The sequence below is a fragment of the Mycteria americana genome, chromosome 4 (genome assembly GCF_035582795.1).
Source record: "Mycteria americana isolate JAX WOST 10 ecotype Jacksonville Zoo and Gardens chromosome 4, USCA_MyAme_1.0, whole genome shotgun sequence".
Lineage (NCBI taxonomy): Eukaryota > Metazoa > Chordata > Aves > Ciconiiformes > Ciconiidae > Mycteria > Mycteria americana.
The window spans coordinates 18,250,970-18,265,963 of record NC_134368.1 but is presented as its reverse complement, the minus strand read 5'-3'; the positions used below and the strand labels follow the sequence as shown (position 1 = coordinate 18,265,963).

The following is a 14,994-nucleotide window of genomic DNA, read 5'->3' as shown; positions in this document are numbered from 1 at the left end:
GGAGAGAGGGGGAAGCTGCTTTGATTCTGTACTTGTTCTGTGAGTCCATCGAGACTTTAGGACGCAAAGGCCTGCAATTTTCAGCTGTACTGGAGAGTGTTTAATCAAGTCAGAAGGAAGTCAGCCCAGATCTGACCCCTGCCAGATGTTGAGCCTTACTGAACTAGAACATTCACAGGAGTCTGAACAAGGAGCTGCTTGCTTAATATGAAGCATATTTGATCTTCAATACACTCCTTTGTCCTTGCTGATGTGCCGCTAGATACATGGTGGGCTCTGTGCTGACCTGGCAGTTTCTGATGGGCCTCTTGCAGGTTTCAGACCTCACATGTTGTGGAGGTTATAAAAAGTTCACATTCATTCTGGAGTGCCTCAGACCAGGGATAACTTAATATATTATTTTGAAAGGCAGATGACCTGATCCAGTAGACACTACTACAGGAGCTGAGAATATCAACAAAAAGTGAGTGTATACACATCTGTATCAGTGCACCTGCTTGTAGAAAAAACTCTTCCAAATCAGAAAGTGGAATGGAGAAAGGAAAAGGGAGAGAAAAGAACAGAAGTCATTTGTTCTAGAGCAGAGAGGTGATCCTTCAGTGTGACATATAGAAATCAGGTGTGAAGGTCAAGCTGGTTGTGGAGGAACTCATTTGGAGAAGGAGAATCCTAAGATGTTTGAACAGTCAGCACCTGAACACAGCACCCTCAGAAGATCTGTGAGATTTTGATATAGTCTTTATTTGAGGACCTAGAGAGAGATCTAGCTATGATCAATTTTGTAGGGTCTGATTAAACATAGTGCATAGAAATATGATAACATCTCACAGTGGTTGTCACTGCATTAGACAGGTAGAAATGAAGCTGCTTGGTGTGGATCCATTTATTCTGGGCTGAGCTTGACATAAGCTTCCCCTAGTCTAAGAAGACATTAGCACTGAATCTTTTCTGATTTTCTGTCTCACTCTCAGATGACAGCCCCTCTGGCAGTTACACATTCCCAGAAATGGGACCATGTAGTTTCTTGGCTTTTTCAAGGCTACTGCTGCCTTCTCAGGCTCTTTAGTAGTCTGAACACAAATCTTCCGGAAAAGCTCTGAAACTGTAGATGTTCTGGGTTTACAGCACTCTTGAGGAACACATAGTACTTAAAAAAATTTTTAGGGTTCTGAACATCATTATTGCTAATTTTAGTTAGAAATGCACAGCTGTAGCAAAACAAACAAACAAAAAACCCCCAAGCCCCCACACTATATGCTTTTGTTAAGGCATGAGGATTTGGATCTTTAAAATAAGTCTGAGCTCCCCAAGAAGTACATTCCTGTACATAGCTTCTTTAAGTTATTTCACTCTCCTCTGCAGCAGTTCTGTGCATGATTCACCATGTTACACAAAAATGTTTTCTTTCTTAAAATAGTTTTCCGTGTGTTTGAGCTTTCTCCCAGACTTCATATTCTTTATGGTTTTAAAAGGCTGTATCAACACTGATATTTTTGTTTAGGCTATAGATATGCACCATGTCTCTAGATCTGGTTCCTTAAAGAAGTTGGGGAGGAAGGGAACTGTTTTTTCCAAGCCTTTGCTTGCTCTTTGTCAGAAGATGCTTTCACCTGGAAGGCAACAAGGGTAAAAATCTACATCAGCAGTCCTAGGTGTCACTCACTTGGCTCTCAGACTAATGTGAAAATTAAAAATCAGAAAGACAATTAGTCAGTTCTCACAATGGAGCTTCTCGGCTGGCATGAACACCAAGAAATTCCATCGTTTCCAAGCAAATTCACAAGCTTTCCGTAAGCCAGTTTTCCAAATTGTCACATGCATACAGTCCTTTTTTATATTGCTTTACGTCCTACAATTTTATACAAAGAAATTTCAAAAGCATTAGAAAATAGGGAAGGCCAAATACCATCTAGTGAAAGCTAAGAAATCTCAAGTGAATCAGTTTTACTGCTGATCTAACAGGTCCACAGAGTCTGAAGTGATAGATTGTAGTTGATAGGAGGCTACTGCTGTGATGGAAAAGACGTTTAAAATTTCATTAGATGTTTATGGACCCAGAGGTGAGGCCCCAGTGGATTATCATATACAACATAAAGATTTCTTAAAAAAAAAAGGATTAAACGCTGACCTGTTATGATCTTTCGACTAGATCATATCAGGTCTCAGCTACAAGGATGACCTTAGTGGGTGATTTCCCTGACATATGTAGTTCACACTTGGCCTTGCTTACTTTGTTTAAATTTAGATTTATACATTTTTCATGTTTGAGCAGTAGGGTAGCTAGTAACTAGGCATTTTTAGTAAATAATTGCTCATGTTGCTACTAGTTGACTGACAGCAAATGAAATCCTACAAGGATTTTTATACATTTTGGTGGTAGTGATACAGCTAAATGGCCACTTGGTAGGTGAGAGCTTTGTTTGTCTAGGGTTTTAGCATAATCATTAAATCACAGCTTTCTCTAATTGCTTCAGCCGCAGCCAAACTCAGTTGGATGGGATTCTGTAGCAAATGGAATTCTGTCACATTCAATATCAGTGTTTGCTTTATTAAATAGCATTTCTCTGGGGACCCACATAGACTTTTGGAGTTTTTAATTTGTTACAGTATGTAATAGCTGGCTTCTGTGAAGGAATTGTTCACGAAACAGCGTTCTTACTATTACTACTGATGCCTTTTTACTTTAAATGAGGTTGACAAGATATATGCCATTTAGAAGAAAGCTGTACTACTTTGCTCAGTGCAGACAGAGTTTTGAAAGGGAGCACTTCTTGGCATGCATAAATTCTCCCATTTCTTTGAAGTGAAAATTTAAAGTTAATAATTAAAACAAACACACAAAACCACTCCGTTATCACAACCTCTGGGTTTCCCAATGTGTGCTTCATTCTCTCTGTATTTCTTTTGGTGCCTTTCAGGACAGGAACTAAATATCCTTTGGTGTAGCAACCTTAACACCCTTGTCAGAGATCTGTTACACTCTTATACAATATTATCGCGGCAATAACAGTAAAAGTTTTGGTTCTAAGTAGTTTTTTTCATTGTAAGCAGGTGATGCAGACATCTCAATTTGAATCAGTTTTAATTTGTAAATGCAAATGCCAGTTTAAAAAGTTCACTGCCCTATGCTAATACTGTTTCTCACCATCAAAACGTGTAAACCATGGTCTATACTGAGAATCCGTGAGTGTCTTTGGCACAACCCATCCTCGCTTTTAGGAGCAACCTGGACTCCTGATTATTGTTCCTTCATTAATCAGACTTGGCTGTCACATGCCTGTTAGTGAGTGTTATGTGCTTGAGAAAGATAGGGCTACATGAGGGAAACAGGGAGCAACTGAGTGGTCTGATGGCAGCAGAATAATATGATAAGAAATGGCAATATTTGATATGTGTTGTCTTGACTTAGGATTTCCTTATATTTCAGATTTCTGAGGATGTAGGAAGATACATATGAACAATTCTGCCTCTAGTTTAACTGTATTTTGTACAGGAATTTTGTATCCAAATACAGGGTGAGATAAAATACAGGACCTGAGGGCCTTTATTGGCAACTATAACTAGCTGGGGAGTGAAGTTAGGAAGCCAGGCAAATAATCACGTCTTCTTCATTTAAAACATTTCATACTGGCAGAAATCTTTAACCAGTGCTCCAACTTCTGTCTGCCACTCGGAGCTTTTTATATGAAACAGCAGGAACCTGGCAGCCTGGAGATCTTTGAGCGTTGCAAGCAAAAAAACTTGAACATCATTTATAGCTTTTCCTGCCAAGACTGTAAAAATCTAGACAAAGTAGATACGGTTGTTTCACCCAGCTTTTCACTTATGTTTGTCCTTCACTATGTAAGCTCCCAAAACCTCAGCCAGTTTTCTTCCTGAATTTCAAATTCTTGGTAGGTACGTAGAATAGGATTTATTTTACCTACCTTTATGCCTGTAAAAGTTACATGGCTAGACAGAACTATTCTCTAGGCTCCCTCTACAGTCAGTGAAGAGACAGATATCTCCAGGAGGCTTTTTATCTCATATGAATTTAGACAACTGTCTTGGGGTGAAATGAATCCCAGCCCTGTTGTCACCCTCCAGCTTTGATTCAGCAAATGTAACAAGTTCCATTTCCATGCTGGGATTGGAGCCTTGCACAGAATATTCCAACATCTGATTTCCACTGAATTTAATGGAAAATGAATGCATAAGTCTTTTAAGTAGCTTTGAAAATCTCAGCCTTAATCTTTGATTAAGTTTGAATGCATATGTGTTTGTATATTAAAAATCACAAGCAATAAGTGTAGCTGTATTATTTTCAAAAACCTGAGCATCTGACAACTTCAGCTGACTAGTGGCCCAAATGGCTGATATGGATCATACTAATTATGCTGTAGTGATGAAAACTGGACCAAGTAAGTAGAGTCTAAAATATGGACTTAATAACTGAATACCTCAGTGTTACCTTTTTTCTTGTCTCTCTCTTAAGTAGAGTTTAGATTCTGAAACACACATTTAGCACAGATAATATTTGTGGATAGATTGACATTGTCAGTTGACAAAAATGGCTGTGATTACTAATCCTAATAAGTACAGAATGTATACAGGAATTAACTTGAAATGTACTTTTGCTATACTAAAGAAGTAATCCTTTAAAAAAATCACAAGAGTGGGGCTTCTGAGATGAGCTGAATAAAAAATGTGAATCACCTTTTGAGGGACATAATTTGCAGGTGACTATATCTCTCTTACAAAATTATTTGTTAATTCCCACAGTGGTTTTTTGCTTAAATAATATGCTCTGTTTATGTAGCAAAGATACAGTATTTTTTATTAATAATACATAACAACTCAATTTTGTGCTTTACCATTGCTTCTTACCTGAATTTCTGTAAACCGACGTAACATTTGCTTCTGTGCCCTATCTGGAATTGTATAGTGCTTTTACAGTTTCTTTGGGTGATACCTGAACACCCAGAACCATGGTTATATTATTAAGCACTTAAATGCAACCAAAAATATATAATTTAAAGTGCAGATATGCTTGTAAATAGTAATAAAAGGGAGTAATTTCTTAAATACTTCCCTCTTAAATGTTTTGGTTTTTTTCTGACTAGTTATTACTAAATTAAGCTTTTGTGCATGAGATTACTTGTCTCCTAAAGGAGATGGGACATACGATACAGTGGATCTTTTCCACTTCATGTACCTTCCCAAGAAATAACAGCTCTTTGCTTAGACAGAGCTGTCCAACATTGTGATATGCTCTTACCTGGTTTGCAAAGCTTAATAGGAAGTCATAATCTTTAATTAATTTGACTTGCAGGCTAACAAATGCATACTTGGATCCCAGTCCAGCAAAGCATATAAGCATATCCTTAATTTTAAAAGTCTTTTACTGAGTCTTAGCAAGAGTTTTCTCAAAGTCCTGTAGGGTAGAGGGTGTGTAAGTGTCATACAGAGACGTATCTCCTCACCTGTATGCCTTTTCAACCCATATAAGCTTTGTTTATGATAAAATCAACTCTTCATTGCTGTATTACTTAGCCCTGTCACCATTTGATACTTCTCCAAGAAACTGGAATGTAGGTAGAAATGTGGTTTGTCTTATCTGAGTTTCCCTTCCCTACCTGGGCCACTACACTTGCACAAGAAGAAGGCACAAGAGATAAAAGCAGTTATGTTTTCTGAACTCAGCTGAAGAGCTATTTCTCACCTCTCAAAATGCAGTCTGTTAGATCATACTTTAGATTGTAGTTGTTCAGAGGCAGGGACCTCTGAAGGTCCCAGCTTTGTACTTGTCTCTAGTATGCATGGTGGTCTCGTGAGACTTCAGTGAACAAAGAGGTCATGAGAGTCCAGTGTGAAATTGAGGTGTCAAGGACTGTCTTCATCGTGTTCCCATTGTAGTATTTAAATATTGTCAGTAATAATTTTACTTTCACTGTAATAACTGCTAAAAGCATTTGTGTTCACTAAATTTTAGAGCCTTGGGAGTTGGTGCAGTTGGGTAGCTAGACCCAGAGAGACTCTTTTACTAATGTTGCTGGGAAAAATACTAATTTTTCTGTGCCCTAGTGACATACGATGTTTGATGCTCTACATTCACTGATGGCAAGACTAGTTATTGCCTTTTCATTGGGATAGATGGCATAGTAGCTTCCATTTACTCATATAGATGGAAGTAAACAAGGTAAAAAAGAAACCAGGTCAAAATGTCAGAATAAAATAAGAACATTTATATGGCTGACAGTAGTACAATAGATAATAGACACATTTAATATTCCAGCTCTATAAACCATTCTCAAAGGCTGAGGCTGTGGGGTATTCTGAGGCAGAACAGAGAAGTGTAACCATGGTTCATTTTTGATAAACACAAGACTCAAGTCTGTGATTTGTCTGCAACGATCATGGATGGAGAATACTACTAAGGGAATCCATTACTGTTCCCAGTCAGCCAGAGACATCCTCAGCCTATTGAAAAGAGGGCTCAAATTTAAAACAACTTTGAATATGGATTTAGCATGCACTGTATATATACCAAGTCCAAACAGATACTATGCTGTGGGCGGAAATGTCTATTTCTGTTAACAACTGCACATGATTTAGTTGTTAATGCCCAGTCTTTTTGCTCACACAGCCAGAATATAGGTCTTATCCATACAGACCAAGTGCAATCTTATCCCATATACTTAAAAAGGACAAAAGAGCATCTTCTGCTAGTTATTGATAATATTGCTGTGAAATATCAAAGATGATGCCGTGGTGGCTATAAGGAATTGGCAGTGGAATATGTCTTGAGCCCAGCTTCATTGCTCATTTTTCCCCTTTCTTTCTGCTATCCATTCTTGTGCACAAGTTCCAGGACTGGAAATAATGAATTCAAATTAAAGAAGCAGGTGAAATGACACGTTTCATAAATTAACCCTTTCTGCTCTGTACTGCTTACAATGCAGTATTAAACTCTGCAATCTGTGTGTTTGCTGTAGTTGAATAGTGAAACATGCACAGAGTGAATATTTAAGGATCCATTTCTCTTTTGTCCACAAGCTGCAGTAAAATTTAAACAATGACAAATAATAGGTTTGAGACCAGGCATTCTTCTTTGATTCTGTTATTAGACTGAACCAGATAGCTCTCTGTCTTATCCTTTCCTGACAACTTAAGTTAGAAAATCTCCGTAATTTTAAGTACTCCAGTTTTAAAAGGATATCCAACTTGATATACATGTAGCATCTGTGTAGATGGAAAAATTGGATGGCTTAGATGTAATGGAATAACTATGCTTTTATAGCTGTGTCTAGACTGATCTTGCTGTTTGCCAGCCTAGCGAGCAGTCGCCACAACTACTCTCACAAGAAGTCTCTAATTTGGGCATACGTTAGTGGCCAAATAACAAGGAAGAGGTCAACCATGCTTCTAAATATAAGAAAAATATTTCTCTTCCTCATATCAGTGTCAGCATGTTTTAGTTAATCTGAACACCTGGTATAATTTCCCAGTGCGGACTTGCTATCTGAGAATCTAAGTGACGCTATCTCAAAGCAGTGTACCTGCAAAGCTGAGTTCTACGGCCGGTATCATTACAGCATAATTGTTTTGCTGTAGTGATGCTGATTCCCACATCCCCGGGTTCAGAATACATCAAGAAAATGGCATGAATCAATTTGCATATTTTGCAAAGCCTCTCTTTTTTTTTTTTTTGTTTCTCCCATTTTTATCTGAAATCAAATAATTAATGTTTTATTTTCACAGTTCCCCATTCAGAAAATGAGCTGTTACTGCTTTCCCCTCACCCTGTATTTTGTTGCCTTATAGTGCAGTGGTTTATAGGCAATAAAAATAGGATCCTTGATATATTAAGAATTTCCAGTGAATCTGTAAGAGTAGCTTTCCGTTATGAGCTTTTCCCTGTAATTGCATTGGATTCTTAAAGTTACTCCAGATTTACATGAGAAGCAGAGATGTTAGCCCCATCTTGCACCCGAGTCAGTCTCTCTGAGGCGGTATTGCTGTGGGGATTTGTTACATGACTATATTCTGCCTTTTCAATAAAACAGAAACTTGGTGTTGTTTCTTTACTGTACAAATGAAGATAAGTTCCAAAGTGGAATGTAAACAATAATTTAATTAATTATTAAGTAAGCTGAAGAAACTGATATGTTTTGGGCATTGAGCAGAGTTTTGGCAAGAAATTGCAAGTATATAATGGAACAGAAAACTACTTATGACCAAAGCCAAGTCTTAAAATCTTTCTGCCAGCTTTACTACACATTGTTTGAGAGATGGCATCCAGCCACACTAGTAAGTGAAATAAAAGCAAGCAACACCATTAAAACTGTGAATATGTGTGAAATAACAAATGGAAGGAATAGAGTTGGGCATTCCTGGCAGGGGAAGGGGAGCTGGAGATTCTGTAAGATACCACTAGCTGCAAGATTAAAGGCATGTTTAATGCTATGTGAAACATGCTTTATGTTTAAGATAACATAAATGAGATAGCTAGAATAACAAATGCAAAAGCAATGGGAGTGGTCCTTACAAACCAGCCCTGGGCAACTAGTTTGGTCCTCTTTTTCAGGTGCTTTTAATAACTGTACAGGGTACCACATATTGCTAGCAAAGATGCTCTGAATGTAAGATAGGTGTGCATCTTCTTGTACCTGTATAACAGACAGCCATTTGACTATATGGGTTTCTCATCTACATTCTGTATATGAGTATTCCACTCTTTCACTCTGTTCATACTGTTTCCAAGAAAATCAATTTAAGACTCAGAATATCAGTGTTCCATATAGAATATATATAAATAGCAAAAACCCCCTATGCCAGATCATAAAAACATTGTGCATTGCAGGGCGAGACCTATAGATCAGTACTCAAATGTCCAAATGTGTAAAATTAAGATATATGGATCCCTGTTAATTTGTTACTCCTGTGAAATTTATATCAGAACCTTAAATATGTTGGGTAGACTCAAGACGGGTCTAATTTAAAGCTAATGGGTAAAGTTATTGCTTTCTTGTATTCAGGCATTTTATTTTTAATGGTCTGTCAGCGTGCTCTGAGTATAAACATTAGTGTCAATTTTTTTATGATACTTATCTTGTGAGTTTCATAATTTGTAATGGCTGTGCAGGTTTTGCAGGTGTATTTAATGGCAAAATCTTATCTTGAACTGCATTTTAAAAGCTCAAGTGTAGTTTGATTTTCTGGGAACAGGAGGAGGGGAGGAATACCATTCTCTCCTTGGGGAGACAGCAGTTTCCTCGTACAGCATTAACTTGAAAGAATCTGAGAAGCTCGTATGTTGCCAACAGGAGTGTGGACGTATAGAGTTCTGAAAATAGTAAGTGTCAATAGGGAAGGGTTGCAAGTGCCAGAAGAAAAATGTAAGCTCCCAAGGGCACTATCTCTTTTTATTTTTGCCTCGTCCAATGCCAAGCCACATAGGTTGATGTTTAAAATTCAATTCTTCCCTGAAAAGTGATTATATAGAAAAAAAGGTCCCATTTCAGAACAGATGTGTTTCCTGTGTGTATGCAGAATCACATTTATTTGTTTCCGTGACTCTCTTTTTAATATACTATTTACACCTGTTATATGTGTGCAGTCAAAAGCGATGTGAGGGAGAAAACAAAAATCCACTTCTCACTGGGTACGAGCCATGGAGCTGCCGCGATGGGGCAGCTCTAGCCAAGGCTCGTAGGCAGCAGGACCTCTGCATCCACTCTTCTTGGGAACAGAGTAGCCGTGCTCTGCGGCTTTTCCCCCTCTGCAAAACACTGGCCTAGAAATCTGTAACAGGGGATTAAATAACTTTTAACCTGCAATGGCAGCAAACTGAGTTGATTATTAATTCTTCTATACTTGTTAGCCACCGAGGACAAGTGATCACTCTTCTTTATAGCAATCTTTTCATATGGTTGAAGACTGTTGTCACTTTCCGTGTGAGCTTCTTCTGTCTTATACTAAACACAGCTAGGTCCTTCTGCCTTGCTTCCTATGAGTCTTTTGGGGTTGGTTTGTTTGTTTCCTTGTGTCTTTAAACTCAATGATTCCTGTTGTTCTCAGCTAAATTCTTTAAGAGTGGGTGGCCCAGACCTGGCCACAGTACTCCAGAAGTGGACGGACTATTCCAGTTGAAGTCTTTCCAGAGATGTGTTTGCTGGAGTGGAAGGGAGTTATATCTAAGATATTTCCCTTATTTGCAAGAGCAACAGATTGCTGACATATTTCCTTTATGATCTGGACCATTTTCTACAGTACTGCTTAGCCAGTTATTCCCCATTTTGTATTTGTGCTTTTGTAACTTCACTTATTGAATTTCATCTTCATTTCAGATCATTTCTGCAATCTATCAAAATTATTTTGAATTCCAGTTCTGTCCTGCAAGGTATCTGCATCCTCTCTCAAGCGTGGTTTCATGTACTGACTTTTTACATGAACTCCATTCTGCCTTCCAAGTCATTAAACAAAAATAAAGGAATTTGGAGAAAATGCCATAGGCTCAATTGGCCTTATATTCCAGTTGCAAGACCTATTTTGGTTCAGCAATCACCATCACAGGAAAGTAGAAAAGCCTCATTTGGCTTGCAGACTCTTAATCATCTAAGTGTGTAAGGTGTAAAGAAGAACCCAGCTTGACTCTCAGATCACACAGTGAACATGTGGGACTATTAGATGGAGGGGGAAAACGAACATCATTGTACTTAAAATCTGATTACACTTGCCAAAGAAATCAGAGTCAGGAAAAAATATTGAAACCCTAGGATTCCATTTACTTGGAGACCCTATTCAGAGTTGAGCCATGCTTCAAATTACAAAAAATACCAGGGGTGGAGGGGATCAGAGGGAACAATGACAGTTGTGGCAGAAGACGTTTTGCTGCTTGGGTAGCTGGCTACAGCAGCATGGCATCTTCACTTCTGACCCAACTCGCTGGCTGTCTCTGCCCTCTTCACTCCTTTGACCCATTCCTTAAGTTTATTTTAATACAAAATATTTTTAAAGTATTAATTTTTTTTGTTATGTTTAGGCCATGATTTCAATGTTTGAGCGTGTGAGTGCACTACGTGAAAGGGAGGTTGCCATGGTAATTTCTCATTATTGTTGAATAGAAAAATAATTACTCTGGCAAAATCCCCCGTAACCTGTCAGAGCATAAGTTAAAGATGCTTGGGGGCAGCCTTGCCTTCACCGTCCCCTTTCTGCAAGAAAAAAGGGGTGATTTTATTATTCTTCCTTTTTTTTGTAGTAACAGGATCCTTTTTCAGCTTGGCTAGGGGACACCTCATTTGCTTTTAGTCACCATTTGGCTGTGAGAGTAGTTGGGCCCACCTGTGACAAGGGTGGAGCAGAGAATTAATCAGCAGAGTGTATCCAAGCTTGACAGAGGATTTATATATTCTATTAAGGTTTGGGGTTTCTTTTTGTGGGTGGGGTGTTGCATTTTCTGTTTTTCCTTCTTCCTGACATAAAATATGCAAAAGTGTAAGATAAAGACCTTGGACAGTATTCAAACTGTGACGGAGTCTGGATATTTCATCTATCCAGGGAGGGAATCCACACTAATTCCGTCTCCACATTTTCCTTGCCTTCAGACTTCTTGGAAGCAAGAGTGAGTGCAAGTATATGGGGTGTTGAGGTGAGGCCCTGCACTTTCCCTGCTCTTCTCTGTCTTTCCCGTGTGCATTTGCATCCCAACTATGTGATGCTCCCGTTTTGCCTCCCAACTATGTGATGCTCCCCTTTTGCCTCCCGTGTTGTTGGATGCTGCATGAGTAGCTCCAGTGATACTCAACTACTGAGTTAACAGGTGCTGCAAATGTGGCACATGACATTGCTGAAATCCTTCCCTCTCCTCTTCCTTCCCTATGACAAGTGTGTCTGAAAGATCCTAGTTAAATGATACTGCAGCCTCTCTTTTGGCAAATGGCAGAGAGTGGTAGCTCGTAATTACTTGTTGGACAATACACTCTCATATGGGCTTGTAATGTCACCCACCAGGCTGTCCTGAGTGAAGGGTCAGTGCGCAGAGGTGTGTTGCTAGAAGCTGGTTGCTGGGCTTCTGTTGAACACCTGTATATATATCCTGTACTTACTGTTGTGGCTACTTGGTTGGTCAATGCAGTGACGTTTGCACGTGGAAACACTCATCAGGTTTACACCAGCAAAGAGGAGGGAGCAGCAGCTCTCTATGACAACAGATTTCTAAGGCATGGAGACAGTTTTGATATCTCTTTGTGTGACTGAATTTTGAGCAAGTATCACAGGGCCGTTCATTGTCCTGCTGCTGCTGGGTGGGATAAGCCTTGGCAAGAAAGATGAATTACAGGCTCTGACCCAGCCAAGAAGTCTCTCGGGGGTCTCTGGTAGGAGCTGGAATGCTAAAACTTGTGCTTACCATTTCTCCATTGGATGCTTGGCAAAAATCAAAGTAAAGTTGTGAAGCAGGAAAGATACCCTGCTCAGCAATTTGGAGTGAAATCCAACAGTAACGTCTTCAGGAAAAACAGGAGCAGAACTAAAAAACCCAGATAGTTGTTACTCTGCATGTGTACATATAATGAGTATGATAGATGCCTGTTTTGTCTTAAATTGGCATTTTATCTCAGGGGTTTTTTTCCTGTGAGGGTAACAAATGTTTTCTGGCTTAGTTACATATTGCTCAGGCATTAAGAGGTACTCAGTGCTCACTACACTGAATGAACCTGGCCTTGCACGCTGGGAAGGCAGCTGCCATGAGCGGATACAGTGGCTCTCAGGAGCGTGACTGGGGCATCTTCAGAAGTGTATTTCCAGCTTTGTTGCTGATCCTGTGTGCTGCAAGTGATTTAAATCTCAGGGCCTCAAAGGAGCAGAAGAGACTGCACCAAACATTTCAAATCCAGCCATTAAATGTATCCATAGCTTTTGAATGAAACAATTGGTGGATTCTGTTGTTGCCTGACTTTTGTGAAAACCCTTGCAAGCTGGACCACTTGCACGGGTGATAGACATTGAGGTTTGAGTGCCTGTTGTTGATCACCTAGGTCTGAAAATGCCTGGTTCAACTGTCAAAGCCAACAGACCACCCGTAGTGGTGTATTGGTATATGCTTTACATTGTACACTATATTAATAATTGCTATGTTCCAGCTATGTGTATTACTGTAAGTCTAAGTATCATCTTAAGTCTAAGGTCATCTTAAAATACTGTTTTCACTTCATGTATCACACTGAAAAGTAAGATTTCGCACAACAATTACGTTTAAGTAACTAGCTGGTATTTAATTAACCTGCAGTAGCATTGTATTTATATTACATGCATTGGAGTGGAATGGCTATTGTATTTAGTTTCTAAATAACTTTCTTGTCAACTCATGCTGATAATCAGGTTATGTATTAATTAAGTACTGAGGTTTTTTCATTATTAGGACCAAGCATTTAAGATACACAACCCAGAAAAAGGGGAAAAAGTCATAATCACTTTATTTGCAACTGATTTTTAAAACCATTTTTAACATTTGAAGAAAAACATGTATTTATGAGAATGAAAGTTTTTACATATTTAGTGTGCTCAATAAAATGAAAGCCAGTTTATTGTATAATAAGCTAAACATTATAGCTTTTTTTCTTAAATTAGAGCTAGAACTTTAGGAAAATTAGTTTGAAATACCATATAGACATCTACACCCCAAAATCATAGGTGAAGAAGCACAAACTATGTGTGATCCTGTCAAATTTCTTTTACAAAGGACGACCATATCTTCATTTTGCCTCCTGTTAAGTGAATGATCTGTTGCTTTCTAGGATAGTGACAACCTCTGGTGGGATGCCTTTGCAACTGAATTTTTTGAAGATGATGCAACCTTAACCCTTTCATTTTGTTTGGAAGATGGACCAAAGCGATACAGTAAGAGATACATTTTTTGTTCTAATTTTAAGCCTGAGTTTCTAAACACAGTTTATTTGTAAGAGACAGATGCAACCCTGGCAATGAGAAAGTCACTTGTTTGTATTCAGTGACCGTCAAGTTCCATTAAAGAATTGCATGGGTTGGGAATCCATTTTTTTGTGGAATTCCTCTGAACTTTATTACATGAAAATAAATTATTTCCTAGTGAAGTAGGGCAAATAATACAATATAATCCTTGGAAATTTTTAAATAATTTGCTTTGGCTGTGCTTGCACTCTTTGTTAATTTGGTTTCCGCAAACATTCGAGTGTTGAGTCTTGTGGGCAAAATTGTTCACAGAAAGGGAACTTTGTAGCAAATTTCAGTATTGTTGCTGGAAGGGCTTCCAGATTTAAACAAGGATCAGAAAAAAAATACCAGAAGCTATATCCTTGCTGGTGTAGATAATCATTACTCCATCAGCTGCGTGATCTATGCTGTTTGCACACATTAAGGACCTGCCCTGGATATTGTCTGAACAGCAGTGGAAGACTAGAATACTCTCAATCAAGCACTAAATGAAAGCTTGAATAAAAGTGAAGCACTGAATAAATCTGATGGCATTGGTATCCATTGCCCGCATACGATGAGCAGGAAAAAGGGGTAAAATTCATCGAACAAATTGTTTGAAGTGAATAATTCACTCAGCTTTAGCACTAAGCAACAGAGAGATAAGTAAACATTGAAAAACTGCATTGCCAATTGTTTCACTCCATTCAGAGTGACCCCTGCTTCACAGTGACAGCTTGTGCTCTCTGCTTAATGTACTGAGTCTTGCGAGGTTCTTCTTTTTTGTAAGAGTGACTGATTGTCAGCATATCACTCACATACTTCTAATTCCTTTTATCAATTATCTCAGGTATTTATTTGACAAGTGTTACCTTCTCCTGGAGAAAAAATAACAGCCACTTTGAACGCACGTTCTGAGATTAGCGTTGACAGAATTACAGTTTCTTGCCTTTCAAAGCAAGTGATAACTCTGTAAAGGTCCTCAAATTACAGCCTATAGCAACGTTGGTAACAGCTGATCTGTCCTGATTAGGTTGAGTCAACTTGTCAGATATCAGATTT

At 38.6% G+C, this 14,994-nt stretch overlaps 1 protein-coding gene across 14 annotated transcripts in view; it reads left to right on the top strand.

Annotated features, from left to right (window-relative positions):
* LDB2 (LIM domain binding 2) overlaps positions 1 to 14,994 on the top strand; it is a 368,330-nt gene that overhangs the window by 209,575 nt on the left and 143,761 nt on the right. For all 14 annotated transcript variants that reach the window (XM_075499807.1, XM_075499808.1, XM_075499804.1 and 11 more), the window contains one exon: positions 13,779 to 13,881. In XM_075499807.1, coding sequence (XP_075355922.1) covers positions 13,779 to 13,881 — 103 coding nt within the window. The remainder of the gene's footprint in view (positions 1 to 13,778; positions 13,882 to 14,994) is intronic.